The sequence below is a fragment of the Anneissia japonica genome, unplaced genomic scaffold, assembly GCF_011630105.1.
Source record: "Anneissia japonica isolate Jap-2015-1 unplaced genomic scaffold, ASM1163010v1 scaffold5856_len118379_cov109, whole genome shotgun sequence".
In the NCBI taxonomy this organism is placed as follows: domain Eukaryota; kingdom Metazoa; phylum Echinodermata; class Crinoidea; order Comatulida; family Comatulidae; genus Anneissia; species Anneissia japonica.
This window is the reverse complement of record NW_022750495.1, coordinates 53,644-71,365: the sequence shown is the minus strand read 5'-3', so window position 1 is coordinate 71,365 and position 17,722 is coordinate 53,644. Positions and strand designations below refer to the sequence as shown.

Genomic DNA, 17,722 nt, shown 5'->3' with positions numbered 1-17,722 from the left:
CTATAGTTCCACTGTTGATGAACAACAAATGAATTTACATTGTAGCCAATGGCTAAATTGAGTAAAATTTCACAAAAGATATATTGCCAATGGCTAAATTGAGTAAAATTTCACAAAAGATATATTGCACTTTCAAAGTGAGAAAAAAAAAACACCCAAAACTAGCCAATCATTTGCTTAAAAATACACCAAATACTAATTAATTACAAAACATTGAAACAGACAAACATAAATTGAAAAAGAGTCGATAAGACGGACCAGATTTTCAAATAAATTGCATAATAAAAACAATGAGGCATTAAATTAACAAAAAAAAATTATCTACTGCAACTAGGTTGGTATTTTACTTGATTTGTATTATATTATAGTTATTTATTATTATTATTATTATTACTGTAAATTTTTAGTTTAAGAAAACAATTGAAAAACATTGTAGATGAAAGTATTCAAATAGAAATTACAGCTTTTTGTTAAGTTTTATATATGTTTATAATAGGAAATATGTCAACTTGGATCCTTAAGCTACAAGTGGAGGTACATTTTCAAAACTTATGAAAAATGGTTGATTATATATAGCTTGGCAGTAATAATAATAATAATAACTAGATTTGAACTCGTCGTTCATGCTTATATTATTACCCGTTGAATGTTAGCGGGAATATAATTCGAAGGTAGTATGAACGGGGGTAATTGAAAAAACATCTGGCCGAAAAGCAAGTTAGCCAACCCACCAAACTTGCCGGTTAAAAGATGCCCAAGCGAATCCTTGTGGCCTCGGTGATGACATTAATGACTTTTACAGGCCTAGGCCTACTAACGAGGGATGTCCAAAATAAGCCTACCTCATGCTGCAAGTGCGATAAGGGTCCTCCCAAGCATTAGTCCTATCCCTTTTCTCTCAATTCTCCAAAGAGTCAACATGTGAATTGCTCCTACGCCGCAAAATTATATTTTTACTTACTTTACTCGGGACTTCGCTATTAATTTCCCCGAAAATGAATCGAAAAAACGCCTGGACAGAAGAGGCAACTTTCGCGATGATAAGAGTGTGGGGGTCTACCCAGATACAAGAAGGTTTTGATGGAACGCACAAACCTACGGACTGATAATTACGAAGATGAAAAAGCTGGGCTTTGGCTTTAATAGAGCCCAAATAATCAATAAGTGCAAAAACTTAAAAAAACAATACAACCAGTCTAAGGATGAAAACAAGTCGGGGAACGGCCCACAGACTGGCCGTATTTTGCAGAAATGGATGAGATTTTTGGCGATAGAGCCAGCATCCAGACCCACACAACCAGTGTTGGACCCAACATCGCATCCCATAATGTAAGCTGACGCTGGTGATTTCATAAACATCATTAGCGAGAAACCTTCTAACTACCCACTGAATTTACAAGCATGAACGAGGGTTGGTTGTAGGGCCGCAGGCGACTCGCTGGGTTCATACTGTTAAAAGTGAAGGCAAGTTGTGTATGAACACAGGCTTTGAGATGCATTTGAGTGCCCCAGACAACATGGCAGTATTCAAAATAGGGAGCGATTAGTGATTTATACATTGTGCATTGAATATCTTTTAAAAATAGAAGTTAATTTTTCAGGTAGTAGAGTCCTTGCAGTGCCTTAGCTTTTACATATTCAGTATGGTCATTCCAAGAGAAACTAACTACTAAATCCTTTCCGATTTCACTAGTGCTCAGAGGGCTGAAGCTTATCCCCAGTTTCTGTAGTGTGAAGCGGATAAGAGTTGTACTCCCCCTGGACGGGACACTAGTCCTTCACAGGTTAGTCCCCAGCAGTTTGCTGGTACCCATTGATACAGCTGGGTGGACTGAAGCAATTGCTTTGTTTAATTAGTTTTTACGCTGTTGTTATTTATATTTATTCAGTCCTGTGTGAAATTGCCCCTTGTGGGATTAATAAAGGATTTTTGAATTTTGAAAATGCCTTGCCAAAGGACACAAATGAATCACATCACAGCGGAGACTCGAACCTCCGACCTTACGATTGAAAGCCCAAACGTCAAACGTCAAACTGCCGCTAACCAAGAGAGGTTATCATCAATTATGATACCAAGATGTTTGCAATGCTTTACACGTTTGATTTTTTGGCCATCAATATTTATATTGAACTCCAAATCATTAATTAAGTTTTTGAGAAGTACTATGACCATATACTCAGTTTTCTCTACGTTTAAGCTAAGTTTGTTTCTAATGAGCCAGTTATTAATTTTATTTAGGTTGAGAGTTTCAACTACATCATTTATATTATCAAATGAGTAGTATAAACCTGCATCATCTGCATACAAAGAAACTTTAAAATTTTGGATATCTTGAGGCAAATCATTTATGTACAGTAGAAATAACAATGGTCCAAAAGTACTGTAGACCCCTGCGGGATACCCATATGGAAACGTATCATTTGCTCTCCAAGGTCGCCTTAACCATTGGAGAAAACTGGATTTTTTTCACAAAAGTACATTTTTGGTACAAAATCTATGATTTTCTTGTAATGGCCCAAGCAAATTATGTTGTGAAAAAAACTAATACACCAATTCGTGAAGAAAAAAATGAAAAAAATCCCTACAGTTTTGTCGGAATACGCCGATTTATAACAGCTCCTCAGGCTGATTTAGATAGGGAATTTTAAGAAATTTGAGGTTTTTGGCTGTTCTGAGCTTGTTTCTTACTCCCTCACTCACAGACTATTTCTTTGTTCGAATTGGCCCAAGTGGAGTCGTGGAGGGAATATAATAAGCTTGAAGCTGATATAAAATTTAGTATGATTGGTTGGGTAGTTTTATTCGGAAAAAAAAAAAAAAAAAAAAAATCTATCTAATCCACGGCTGCCTCTCATGGAGTCAAAAAATCTCTCAAGCGTGACAGTCCGATTCTTTAGTTTTTTTTAGTGAAGTTTTCTTTATGAAGTTACTCAGTTGAGCGCCTGACAGGTTTTTGGCTGTTCTGAGCTTGTTTCTTACTCCCTCACTCACAGACTATTTCTTTGTTCGAATTGGCCCAAGTGGATTCGTGGAGGGAATATAATAAGCTTGAAGCTGATATAAAATTTAGTATGATTGGTTGGGTAGTTTTATCGGAAAATAAAAAAAATATAAAATCTATCTAATCCACGGCTGCCTCTCATGGAGTCAAAAAATCTCTCAAGCGTGACAGTCCGATTCTTTAGTTTTTTTTAGTGAAGTTTTCTTTATGAAGTTACTCAGTTGAGCGCCTGACAGCCGCACACCTCGTAGGAATTAAACAGAATTTCCTGGATTATTTTGTGCCAAGTAACAAGCAAAGTTTTTATAACTGCCTATCAAAGTGAACCATGTGACTTGTTTGCAGTGTGGATTTTAAGGGGCACCATCGCATTTTCTGACTGTTTACAAACAAAAAATACAGCCTATTGTTTCTCTAGGCTTCGGAATGTGTCCATATACTCGCACCTGGTAGAATCTATCAATATTCATCAATATTCATTGACGTTTACCAAAGACTTGCAAAACAGCAACCTGTTGAATCAGTTGTTCTCTAGCGGCTGAGACTGCTGTGTTGCGTGCCTCTTCATCCTTTTGAGGTTTTCTTTTTAACCTTTTGATTTGCTGTTTTGATGAGCTTGTTTCTTCTTTTTCGTCGTGAAGGATTTTGTGCTGAAGTTTTACTGTATTTTAGCGACTTTGCTGTGTTTTTTTTATAAACTGCCAATCTCCAGAATTTTTGCACTTCGCTCGTCGGTTGGTCCATTAATCCGTCTTCATGAACAGTGGATATATTGCTCACAGATTAATCTCATTATTATACTTCTACAAGTTGTGCCTGATAGCTCTTACACAGTTATGGTTGTAACCTATTCAAGTAGTGAACTATTAGTCTTAAATGTTTGTTTTCTTGCTTCACATCGTGGTATCAAAATTATTGATAAGGTCAAGGATGAAACGTGGTCAAGGATGAAACTTCTGAAAATTGCTAAAATCACAAGACGTGGCTGTCGAGCAGGCTTTGCCATTAAACACAAACAGATCACCGTATCCAAAAGCGAAAAACAAACCAATAACTGTTCAGATAGGTAACAGAGCTTACCATTCCAAAGTACATCAATACCGGTGACCTAGTCTGATTAATCGTACAAACTTAACGAAAATCAATATTGCACAACCTACAACCAACCACGAATAAATTTGATGAATTTAAATCTGATGTCAAGAATCAATTGACCTGGCTATTATCTCGGAATCCTGGTTTAAGGATGCTGATCATGCATTCTTTAATGTCGATGGGTAAATTCACTGTTTTCTCGCCCTCGCAGTTGTGATAAATCAGGAGGTGGCGTCGCCATTTATTCTCATATTTCTATCCATGCTCAACCATTAAACTTCATTGTCCCTGAACACTCGGAAATAGTACGGATAAAAGCAAGACCTCGTAGACTTCTATCGACACGTTCTATCTCGCAACTTTTCATTGCAGCAATTTATTCTCCTCCAAATGACAATAATGGAGCCGATTTAGTCTCCTATTTACACCAGTCAATTGACAAAATAACAACACAGATGCTGGGTAGGTTATCGCAGGTGATCTGAATCGTTTGGATATATCGTCAATGCTATCAAGATCAATGATCCAAGTAGTCAAACAGCCAACAAGAGGAAATGCAATACTTGATAAAATTATCACTAATTTGACAAAGCATTATAAGAATCCTGCAATATTAGCACCTCTACGTCGTAGTGACCACAGAAACGTTATCTGGAGACCTAACATAATTTCGCATTTTAATCGCATTACCACACGATTTGTGAGACCAATGAAAGACTCAATGTTAAGGTACTTTGGACAGTGGATAGCGAACCACGATGGGAAGGAAGTAGTCAATGAAAGCAAGGTACAACAGAAGTGCAATGCATTCTATAAAACGCTTCACACTGCTATTAACAATTGTTTTACCACTCGTTTAATCAAATGTCATGAAGCAGATAAACCTTGGATGACCTCGCACATAGAAGGTCTCATACACAAGAGACAAAAGTTACATGATTCCGGTGATTTACATTGGAAAGAAGTCAGAAACACAATAGGTACGTTCACATAAGCTATCGTGATAAACTTATCATGATCTATTCATCATGATAACTTTAGCATGTTAGAAAAAACCGTTCATATAGAAACCATCATCATGATCTATTTATGCTAATGCGTGCAGTGTTGCATGAAAACTACCAGAAGCACAACCAATGAGGTTGGGACCTGTTTAATAAACTGAAGGCTGATTGGTTGAATTGAATCTCATGAATTAATTTATCACGTTAACCAAGGTTAATCATGATGAATCAACATGCTCCACTAGATCACAATAAGGTGATTAAGCTGAGCACGTTATTTGATTCTGGTTGGTTCACATAAAGTGACTGGCTTGATCATGATCCACTAGATCACGTTAAATTCTGAATGTGAACCTAGCTAATATCAGTGGAAATCAAGAAAGCAAAAACCAATTTTTATCATGATAGAATTCAAAATCTAAAAACTGACAATCCTGCAAAATGGTATAGACAAATCAAGATAATGACTAAGCAAAACGTAACTCATCCAACGATTGAACCCCCACCAAACGTTGATGTGGACGACGATCTTGCAATTGCCAATAGCATAAATGATTTTTTTGTTTCAATCACTAGCGATATTCCAGTATTACGTACGGACAAACTCCCTACTATTCTTCCTGACCCTCGCCCTCACCCCTGGGTTGAAGAGCATGAAGTGTATAAAGTTTTGCAAAGTATAAACTGCAACAAGTCTGCTGGTCCTGATGGATTTCCTGCACACATTGTTCAACGATTTACTTGCGAACTCGCAAAACCTTTAAATACCATACTTATAACTCTTCTTTTTACAAGGAAACTGTTCCTTTGCAGTGGAAGCGGGGCAGTTGTTGTCCCTATCCCAAAGACCACCCATCCTACCTGGAATCAGCTAAGACCGATCTCGTTAACGGATTACTTTGCGAAAGTTGCTGAACACTTTGTTTTCAATTGGATACTAAATGATATCAAAGGTAAAATTGACTGCAACCAATTCGGTATTAGAGCAGGTTATTCCACATGTCATTACCTTATTAAGTTGATCAACAATTTAGCCAAACATGTCGATTCTCATTCAAACCATAGCTCTGTTGTTATCACAGATTTCTCCAAAGCATTTGACTTAATTGATCATAACAAAATAATTACTAAACTAATTAAGTTGAATGTTACCCCTTCGATAGTCTCCTGGATTTGTAGCTTTCTCCATAGCAGAAGCCAGGTAGTAAAATATAAGGGCATTACTTCCCATAGTAAAATTCTGCATGGTGGCGTTCCCCAAGGTACCAAACTTGGACCACTATTATTTATTGCACACATTAATGACACTTTTTATATTCCTAATAGGCCTACTACTGACATGTTACCACCTTTAGTACTCAAATATGTTGATGACTTCACAATAGATGTCAACGGCAATGGTAAGCGTCCCCTACCAATTATGCAAAACAAACTCTTAGAGCTTGAATTTTGGTCTGACCAGAATGGTATGCGACAAATGCAAACATATGTTTGTCAGTTTTATGAAGGAACCACCAAAACCCCGATTAAACTTATTATCACAACCACTAATGGAAGTTGAAGTTATTAAAGTTCTTGGTGTCCTAATTGACAATAAGCTTAAGTGGGATTCGCATGTTACTAACATTGTTTATAGAGTTAACTGTAAATAATTTATGTTAAAACTATTAAAGAAATTCAACCTATCAAGACCAGAATTGATCACAATATATAAAGGTTATGTACGTTCACTACTAGAATATGCTACCCCAGTATGGAATTCTGGCCTCACTAACAGACAAATAAATATGTTAGAATCTCTGCAGAAAAGAGCTCTTCGAATCATTTTGGGTAACAATTATACATCCTATAATGATGTATGTACCTTGTGTGTAATCTAGACACGCTCATCAAACCTAGATTACTTTTTTGTAAGAAATTTGCTAAACAACTCCAAAAACACCCTGAATTCTGTCAGTGGTTGCCTGAGTTGCGGTGTGATAGAATGAATTACAAACTCAGAAATAGTAGTAAAATATCCCAGTTAAAGTGCAACACTTCCAGATACAGAAACAGCCCCTTACCCTTTCTTATTGAGTTATTGAATATGGAATAGTACTTTCCTCCCCCAATTTCAATTAAGGAGCTGTGTACCTTTTTTTTTTCTTTTTTTTTTTACTTAAAATTTATTAATTATTGAATTTATCTTCAACTTTACTTTTGTTTATTTATTATTAATGATTGTAATAATCACTATAATAAATAAAAATTATCACGTTTTTTTTCTTGTGCAATATCTGAATAAATACTTAATTAATGAATATGAAGAATAGGATTAATGTATATTTTTTTTCTTTTTCTTGTGCAATATTCAAATAACTATTTAATTAATTAATATTTTGAATTAAAAATATGACTAATTAAAACTTTTTATAATGATGAATTTGGAGTTTATTTTTTTTTTCTCTTTTGAATGTTTTTTATTGTTCCGATTTTTGATATCTTGCATTTTTCAATTATTTCTCCTTATGAATGTTTTTATTATCCTATGCTTTTTTGATTTTTAAATATTTAATGTTTATTGTAAACTGTTGTTCTTATGCTAATGTAACTTCTGCTTTTTTGTATTTATTTACCTTTTGTCAACTGTTTTTTTGCTTGTAAACATAACACAATTTAGTTCTTTATACTACAATGTTATATTTGGCAATTTCTTTTTAACTTTGTATTGTAATTTGAATTTTTGAATAAAATATACCATGAGAATGAATGAATGAATAAATGATTCACTGGTGTGACGTCATACTTCCATTTGCTTGACTTGTGTTCACGGTGTTTGACTTTTTTCTTCATGTAATTTGGCATAAATTAGTTATCAGTTGGATTTTTTGTGTGCTTTTATTACCTATATTACAAAACCAAATGTCCCAAGACAAGATACTTGCAGCAATTAGGCTATATTTCTGCAAAAAAATGCAATTTATAGTCTGGACCGTTTGAAATTTCCGTAGGGGTGCAGCGTAGGGCTAAGCCAAACCGCCAACATGAAAGCATGGACTAGGAGAAGAGAGATTTCAACACTTGTTCACTTTACATTGTACTATGTGTACTGTTAAATATTGGTTTACGAAGTACCGTACTCGCGCGAATAAGCGCCCCGTTTGAATAAGCGCCTCTCTCGTATAACCGCCCCTCCTAACGTAAACATTTCCTTACGCGCCCCGTTTGAATAAGCGCCCCCTCTAATTTGAATAAGCGCCCCTCATAAGATTTTCTTTTTAGCAAGTCAATGGGACTGTGGTTGTTGGCATGATTTGAGCTGTAGAGTGGAAACACATTCTTTTTCGGTCAATTATCAAAATGAGGATATTTCTCTTGGACAGATGAGAGCTCCGATCCCTGGACAGACAATATTTCCAACTTTACTCTTTTTACATAGGCCCTATTTGTCTGTGCCTAGTCCTAGTCCTCTTTTTCTTTTTCCGACCTTTAGCACATTCTCATCTGAGTTTAAAAAAAAAATACAATGATCCTGCCATCCTGCTAATTTCAATCTGCCAATGGCCAACGGGCTAACCACTACCCACCACCACTAATGGCATCTGCTATTTTTGCTTTTATGTAAATATTCAGGCATTCTTGTCATGAGCCATGTTCTCTCGACGATTATCTTTTCTAACCACCATTCGTAATGTCCTTATATAGGCCGGCTAATCTTTTTTCATTCGAAAAGTGCCTCTTGAATTTCATAATTTACCATAAGAACCCCTCGATTTTCATCTATTGCCAAGCGCCCACTCAATTTCCACTGTTTTCATAAGCGCCCCGTTTAAATAAGGGCCCTGTTTGAATAAGCGCCACTCAGAAAGTGCAAAAAATATTTTAAGCGCCCGGGCACTTATTCGCGCGAGAACGGTAACACATGCAGTAGGCCTATATACTGATATTCACTCATCATTAAGGGGAGAAAATTCTGGTCTATTGCTCAAAAGGTGTCAACAAAAAGTGGAATTATTTTTAGAGTGCTGTAGATGTGAAAACAATGAAAAAAAATTAAGTGACCCTTAATAGGGGTTATTTGACCATTTGGCACACTCAGAAATTGTACCTGTCTCCTTAATAGGGGTTGGCTGTAGTGTTAAGAGATATATTGCCTCTCGATTCATGGCAAAATGTCCTCTTAATAGGGGTGTCCTCTTAATAGGGGTGCCCCCTGAATAGGGGTGTTCCCTGAATAGGGGTGTTCAAAGGAGGGGTTCTACTGTATTTCTACTCTGCAAAATGGGTGTGTTGTAAACAATCAGGTTAAAGACAAGAGGTTGCAGGGATAATAATATTCATTTGACAAAAAAGTATACAGAATAAAAATAACATGTATTGCCTGGAGGGAATGGGTAAAAGCCTGAACAAGATATGCTCCATATCCTTCATATTATGAAATACACTAGTACAAAAAACAGTCAAAATTAATCAGAAATATAAAATGATATAAAATGCTTAACTAAATTATTCTTAAAAAAGGAAACATTAACAGAGTTTTGAAGTTAACTATAACTATAAATTATATCTATAAAATAATCAAGAATAAGACAAACACATGATGCAACATCAGTAAACATATTTACATTAATAGACCATTCCACTAAGTAAGTTCATTTTTTGGGGATATTATTTAAGTATAAAATTTAATTACAAATAAAGTTCAGCACCTGGATAGGTTGCACCTCATTGACTGATTGTGCTCCTTTTTTTTATATACAATATTACTACTTAAAGCTAAGAATAATCATCGCAATTTTTGCTGTCTTTTGTTATTTATGCCAGTGCATCGATTAATTATTTGTGATATTTTAACCTAATCATCAATGAATTTTTCTAGGCCTAGTGGACTTGCCTGATTTGGTATACACACGTACTCGTTTGTATCGGTTCGCTACCTATTTTTTCTTGTTCAACCGTTTTTGAAAGCATTAAGGCTCACGGTTTATGCAGATCCCAGCTGTCATTCAAATACTGACGTTAGCAATGGCCCTGTTATTGCAGAATTAACTCCTAGTTTTTTTTTAATGTCAGAAATTTCCGATAACTCCTAGTTTTTTTTTAATGTCAGAAATTTCCGAGACTAACTTTGTTTTTTTTGTTTGTTTGTTTGTTTTTTTTTTGTTGATAAGTTGCAATTTATTTATTTTTATGCGCACATGTTTTCGATCGTCCGTAAACCTATGTCTTTCTTATATATGAAAATGCCACATACGGACACCAAGATCTATGGGCGAAACGTTCATGATAATTAATTACTGTAGACTGCACCAAATTGACTTCTTCGTCCTATTTGCCGACTACCACTTAGGCCTGTGTATAGGTCTACGTCCAGTATATGTTTCTAAAGTTGCGCGCGCAATTATAGTAGGCCTACATTAATTAGGCCTGCACGCAATTCTCTTAAACTTTAGCGTCTTGGTCCCATGTCAATCAAAATCTCATATTTTAATAGTTCTCGATCTGTCTCTTATACACATCTAGATGTGTATAAGAGACAGACAAATACAATACCATATTATTTTTAGAGAAATTCACTTGATATTTTAAATAGCCGAAAATAAAAACTTTTTTACATAAAAAGCAGTGTTTTAAAATATTCCACAAAATTTTCAATAAGTTGTGGCTTTCTTGTATGTAATTTGATGTATTTTGGTAATAAAAGGTTGTTTGAAAGTTTATAGAGTGTTAATTTTGTTGTTTTGGTAGACTTTTTGAGATTTTGTTTACATGGGACAAATTTGTAAGTCCGTGACATTTACAGATGTAATGTCCGTGACACTACGTAATCCATATTATATAATGAAAATATTTTACATTTTCTATTTTTCACTCCTGATAAAGTTAGAACTATCTGTTTATTTGATTTAGGAAGGAAATTCTGATATATGCAAAAACAGAACAGGAATTTTAATTTTCCTATATACCATCAAAAGTTATGTCGCAATCCTGTAATGTCCGTGACACGTACATTTTGCATTCTGACATACACACCGTAATTTTTTTTTTTAATTTTGTGTTATATTCCTACAGTTGAGAGTGAATGGGAGTATAAAAACCAAAATTTGACTTGTTTTCATTGTGTAATCTATAAAATATAGCTCTTTATATTTTCAAATTTGTAATGTCCGTGACAAAAAAATACTGTGGAATGCCCCATGAACAGGAAAACAGAAATAACCCTTTTCCCTGTAACTTATTTTTTTTGTTTGGTTTTTTGGCAGTAATATGATTTTTTAAACAGACTTTCAATTTTATCAACAAATTTGCAAATCGTAGCATTTTAAACCAGAAACACTAATCAAGAGATATTACAACACATGATTTATACATTCCCATCTCTCCTTAAATTTTGTTTTCTTTTGTAAGTAAGATTTTCTATTTTGTGGAAATATCTTATTTTATAAATAAGTTCGCCTCTAGTTGGTTTTCTCTCCTTTATTTTACAAGTAAAAATATAGAATTTGGTAATGAGTAATATAAGGTTAAATAACATCTTATTGCTAACAAACTTTAAACCAAATAACATGGAACATTTATCTAGGTCAATATGAAGCAATGTTTTTACATATAGCAAATATCTCTAACATACGTACAGTCCCGTAAGACTGTAAAACCATTTCATTTGTTCCAAGAATTCTATGAATAATTTTATATTGAAAATATTGTAATTTTGCATCAGTGGTACATTCAAAATTTCCGAGACTAACTGGTGGTGGTATCGCCTTCATCATAAGACTAGGTCTACTGGAATGATGACTACAAAATGTCCGCAATGTTTTTGGAGATTTTAATATTCATCTTAATAAGCCTGATGATCGTGATAGTCAATAATTCTCTGAATTATTAAAAATACATGGATTTACTTCAGGTGGTGGATAAACCCACACATCATTCTGGAAATTTGATGGACCTAGTTATCACATGAGAAGACAACGTTTCATCACTTGAAGCCACAGCAGTCTCCGACCATTATCCAATCTTCTTCAAACTTTCTGTTCATCAGGGTCTGTAAATCAAAGTAAAATTACCTATCGCAGTTTTAAGAGTTTTGATATAGATAATTTTGCATCCGATCTGCTTTCATCTGAGAGTATTTACTGCAATTAAACTAAATATCAGAAAAAATATTTAGCACAGTGAATGGTCTTTTTGGTTCCTAACCATAACCACAAAAAAATCAACCTCAAACTGAAATCGAACTCAACATCCAGTGAAGCCAAAAATAACAACGATAGAGGAAATCATCAAACTTATTTAAAAATCTTTATCTGCTTTCTGTGATCTTGATCCACTACCTACAAACATACTGAATACTTAATACTTTTGTGTGACTAATAATATGTTATAATAATAATAATAATAAGGTAAGAACTTATATAGCGCCATTTAAAAAACCGAAGTAATTATCAGTGGCGCTTCATGTTATTGTTGGAATAAGTGCGTTTTGAGTGATTTTTTAAATAAAGCGATTGATGTTGATTTTTTAATGTGAAGTGGTAGTGCGTTCCAGAGTGTGGCTGCAGCAAATGAAAATGATCTGTGTCCGAAGGTCTTAGTGTTGGTGCGAGGGACAGAAATTAAATTATGTGCCAATGATAACCCCAAAGAATATATTGCTCTTTTGTTATTAGATCTTTCAGCTGCTTTTGACACGGTAAACTATAGTGTTCTTATCAGCTGCCTGAAAACCAGTTTCATGTTCAGCAGCACAGTTATCAAAGTTTTTAATGTTACCAATCAACATGATGGGATATTATGTAAGTCTAACATTCAGTCCTGACCACGTGACTTTATTTATGGCGGAGTAAACTGATGGAAATTTTTTTATAAATTAATTTCTAAGTAATTAGCCAAGACTTTATTTATTGAGGAATAAATTACGTTTTTTTGGATAGTGACTTTTGTTGTCCCATACACCATGTAGAAGTCTAAAAATTAGGCCTAAAACCAAACTTTGGAAGATAAAAACTTTTAAGTTCAGATCCTCTGTATTTAGTCTATAAATAATGCTATAGCAAATTTATGGATTTTTTTTATAAATTAATTTCCAAGTAATCAGCCTATTAATTATGTTCTGTACACACATTTATTTGCTATAAAATATATTTTTTTTAAATTTAAATTGGAATTAATACCAAGTAAGGAGGTGTGACTTTTCAGGGTGAATAAAAAATCTTAACTACTGAACTACAGAAATTCAACTACTGAGATTAACTAATAAATGAGAATTATTAACCATGTGAAAGTTAACTAAGATTGAAGAGATAAGCCTACATATTCTTTTTAAATACAATGAGTGAAGGTGCTTCACGAAGATCAGCCGGTAATGAATTCCACAGCTTTGGGGCAGCTACAGAGAATGCCCTGTCACCGTAAAGTCTTGAGACGTGGTGCGGATCTCAGAGACAGAGAACATGTTGCTGAACGAGACTTCAAAAGTTGTACAATGTATTGTGGAGCAGTATGGTTGAGAGTCTTGTATGTGAGAAGCAAAATCTTAAATGAGATGCGCTTGTTTATTGGTAATCAATGTAGTCGATTGAGGATAAGTGTAATGTGCTCACGTCTAGATAATATTCTGGGGACGAGCCAGGTTGCAGTGTTAAGGCATAGCTGTAATCTTCTCAACGACTAGCAGGAATACCTCAGAGAACAGCATTGCAGTAATCCAACTGAGATGTAATGAGAGCATGCACTAACTTAAGAAGAGCATTATTGGTCGGGAGCCTTTTAATGTGCCTAATGTTAAGAAAGTGATACGTAACGGACTTGCAGATGTTGGATGTGTTTCCCCATCTTCAAAGTAGAGTAAAAAACAACTCCAATATTGCGACCTTCTAATTATAGAAGAAAAGTCTCGGCTCCAATCGCAATGTTATTGATTGGTGGCGATGTTGAAAGGTACTTGGAATGAATACTTCTGTCTTGTCAGGATTGAAGCAGAGCATATTTTGTGAAAACCAGGCTTGTACATCTCTAAGACACTTACACATGCTTCAATCTTTTATGTCATTGATATTTTATTGTATTTTTGCCTGTGTGAAGTCGAATAAATAAATAAATAAATTAATTAATTGTATTTTTTGCCTCAAACCAATGATTAGCTAGAAAGCTAATAAACAGTTGAGTATCATCGGCGTATGCATGATGATGAACACCGTGACTACTAATAAGTTTACTCAGTGGGACAACATACAATAAAAATAATATTGGTCCCAATGTAGACCCCAGGAAGACACCTAAAGGTGAGATATGATTTAAACCATGACAGGGCTGTTCCGCATAAGCCAAAAGATGTGGTCAGGTCAAAAGCGGCACTGAGATCAAGGAAGATATCAATGATTAAACAACCACTATCAAGATCAGCTATAATGTCATTGTGAATTTTAAATATTGCCGTTTCAGTGCTGTAAAACTTTCTGTAAGCAGATTGCAAGGGGTCAAACAAATTATTTTTGTTGAGGTAATGGATGATTTGCTGAGCTACAAACTTCTCAATGAGCTTTGAGAGGAAAGCAATATTTGAAATTGGACAAAAGCTGAGACAACTATACAAGGAGATTGGAAACTCGACTGGATTCTATAATTGTTCTCTAGTTTGTGATGTTATGTGCTTCAATAAGGTTGTTCGAACCGCAAGCGGGCAACTTCCACACACAAGACAAGTGGATATTTTCTTGGCGGCATTGGACGTATTATATTTTTTTAAAACTTTTACTTTGGCAATTTCTTTGAAATGTAATATATTGCAGTTTAAATGTTTGAAATTTATGGTATGCGTACATACTGTAAAGCTACAGTAGGCTAGTAATTCAGCAACCCCCTATCCTCAGCCGCCTAGGGCTAGGCCTAACAGGATGCCTGAATTGAAGAAACAAACTAAATCCAAAGTACATAGCAAAAAAAAAAACAACTACCTCCCTCTATACAGGATATTTTTTTGGTCACCACTCAGTGAACAGGAAACGAGGTTTTTTTTAGGATGGCCTATGAAGCTTTCAGTTGTCACTTTACTAGTGAAATTTTTAGATGATGTTTTCTACATGAAAATTTCAAATATGATGTCACAAAAAACTGCTAGCAAAACTATAAAAAATATGAGATGTTATTTAAGATATTATCATCAATATCACCGCCATCGTCTTCACTATCAATATTAGAATCCCCATCTATTATCATCAACACTTTCACTACTACCATTACACCACCATCTACTACTATCACAATATTACTTTAATTCAATCACTTACCTAATACAGTTATTTCAATCGACTTTGATGTCAATCCAATGCTGTTAGCTACATCCACTGTTATTGTAAACACTGTGACGTTAACATCTGGTACATTGACTGTGAAAGTTGCTGGGTTAGTGTCTGTGTCTTCAATTCCAGAAGGATCAGTGGTCCATTGATAAGTGACATCACTAGGATTAGCTGCAACTTCAAATTCAATAACATACTGTTCATTCTGACCAGCAGTGTCTTCGTTTACCAGTCCAAATTCAGGTTTATCTGGAAGACAGAAGCATAGTGATTGTTAGAATTATGAAGAAGAAACTAGATTCGGAATTCGTCATAGACGAATTCGGTGATACGCTGGGACTGATGATAGTTATTTTGATGATTTTTGAATAATTGAACATGAAGGAGAATTTTGGTATCAGAATAAAAAAAAGGCATTTAACAAGACATGGAAATTTGTTAATACAATGTCAGTATGTCGACTCAAAAGTGTACGAATTTGTATATTTGATGCGCACGCATTGTTTTTGTACTAAAATAGCTGAGAGAGAATGGAACTGTGAATTCAGTGTCAGGAAATCATGATATGCTAAAAAACCTAATTTTCAATTTCAAAAAGTGCTGTGCACGTGAAAATGTGCGTACGCCATGACACGTGCGGATGGCATTGCACACAAAGTTAAACCTTGATATGTAGTACACTTGTGTCTTTCGGGTTGTAATCCACCCTGCTGCCGTTTGTTGGGGTTCGTTATGTAGTGAACATGTAGAATGAGGGTTTAAGTAATGTTAATAAAGTTGAACTATTAGAAATCTTTGCCGCCGGTAGCGTGTCACATAATAACCACCATGTAATCAAAAGAATATTGAAGAAAACCGATTTAAACAAATTTTTTCATTGATAATATGCCTGATCTTGCGGACGTAAGTTGCCGTTAGAGTCAAATGCATACCCTTTTACCCATTTTTATGTTGTGTTAGGACCCAATTCCAACCTGAATCTTCCATGGGTCTTCAATTTATGAAGAATATTATTATGTTTTCGTCACTAAGGACGAGTTAGGTGATCCGCCGGACATCGACCACAGAAGTGTACTGAAAATGACCTGAAACGACGAGTTCAAATCTAGTCTTCTTTTTCTTATTCTTCTTTCTTTCTCCCCATTTCTGTTCGCACGATATCTCAAAATTGCTGCGAGCTACGCACATGCCAACTTCAACAAACATTTGGCTTCATCTGAAATAGTCATAACAAGCTTTTTAAGGTTGCCAGTCACGCGTGACGTCATCTACGCACAATTTTGATACCTGTTCGTCGTAACATACAAATTTTCCCTTCATATGAACTATATAATCAGTCTGATAGCGTCGAAATACAGTCTGCCGCCCTCTGTTGGTCTGTCCAATATATTATTTCTCAATAATTGAAGATGAAGAGGTCCAAAAATCATTCATTTTGACCATGATGACATCATCAAAATGAAAATGAAGGACATGATTCCGAAAGAGAATTGTCTCAGCTATAACTTACTCGGAAGATGAGAAACGATTGACTAACAATAAAAAAGATACGCTTAAATAAATGAGGAAATTAAAGGAAAAAGTTTTTTTAAATTCAGATGGCAAAATGATGACGTCACAATTTCCGATCAGCCATTATGATCTATAAAATCATATCTACAGCTCATGTGCTTTCAGAATATGTAATAAAAAATGGGTGTTACCGATCATTCTAAGGAGCTATAGCTGATTGAATATATGTATGATTTTGAGCACTTAAATTTTCGACGCATGCGTACGCGCATGTTATGATGCGCGCACGGAAAATTTGCATTCATACTTGACTTGAAGTTTTATGTCAATTGAATATGATTTAGAAATGTCAATTATTTATGATGATATAGGCAATTTAAATGATTTGAGGAAAGAAAGATGAATGGTCAGATAAAAAAATTATGTAAAAAATGATGACGTCATGTAAAAAGTCATGACATTTATGAAAGAGAATTGTCTCAGTTATAATCTTCCTCAAAGTTTGGAGAAAATCGATCAAAGATAATGAAGATACGCTCAAATGCGCATTTTTTTTAAATGATGTCATCGATAATATTCAGTTTGTTGAATTCAGATGGCAATATGATGACGTCATAATGTCCGATCAGCCATTATGACCTATAAAATCATTACAACTTATGTGCTTTCAGAATATATAGTAAAAATTGGGGGTCACCGATCATCCTAAGGAGCTATAACCGATTGAAAATAGGCGCGCGTAGAGCATTCCTATTGACCCTAAATGACCGAAAAAGATTGGAAATTTGTGAATACAGTGTCAGGAACCTAAAACATGTAAAAAAAA

At 34.8% G+C, this 17,722-nt stretch overlaps 1 protein-coding gene across 6 annotated transcripts in view; it reads right to left on the bottom strand.

Moving 5' to 3' along the window:
• LOC117121412 (hemicentin-1-like) overlaps positions 1-17,722 on the bottom strand; it is a 58,176-nt gene that overhangs the window by 28,675 nt on the left and 11,779 nt on the right. For all 6 annotated transcript variants that reach the window (XM_033266612.1, XM_033266617.1, XM_033266613.1 and 3 more), the window contains exon 4: positions 15,373-15,633. In XM_033266612.1, coding sequence (XP_033122503.1) covers positions 15,373-15,633 — 261 coding nt within the window. The remainder of the gene's footprint in view (positions 1-15,372; positions 15,634-17,722) is intronic.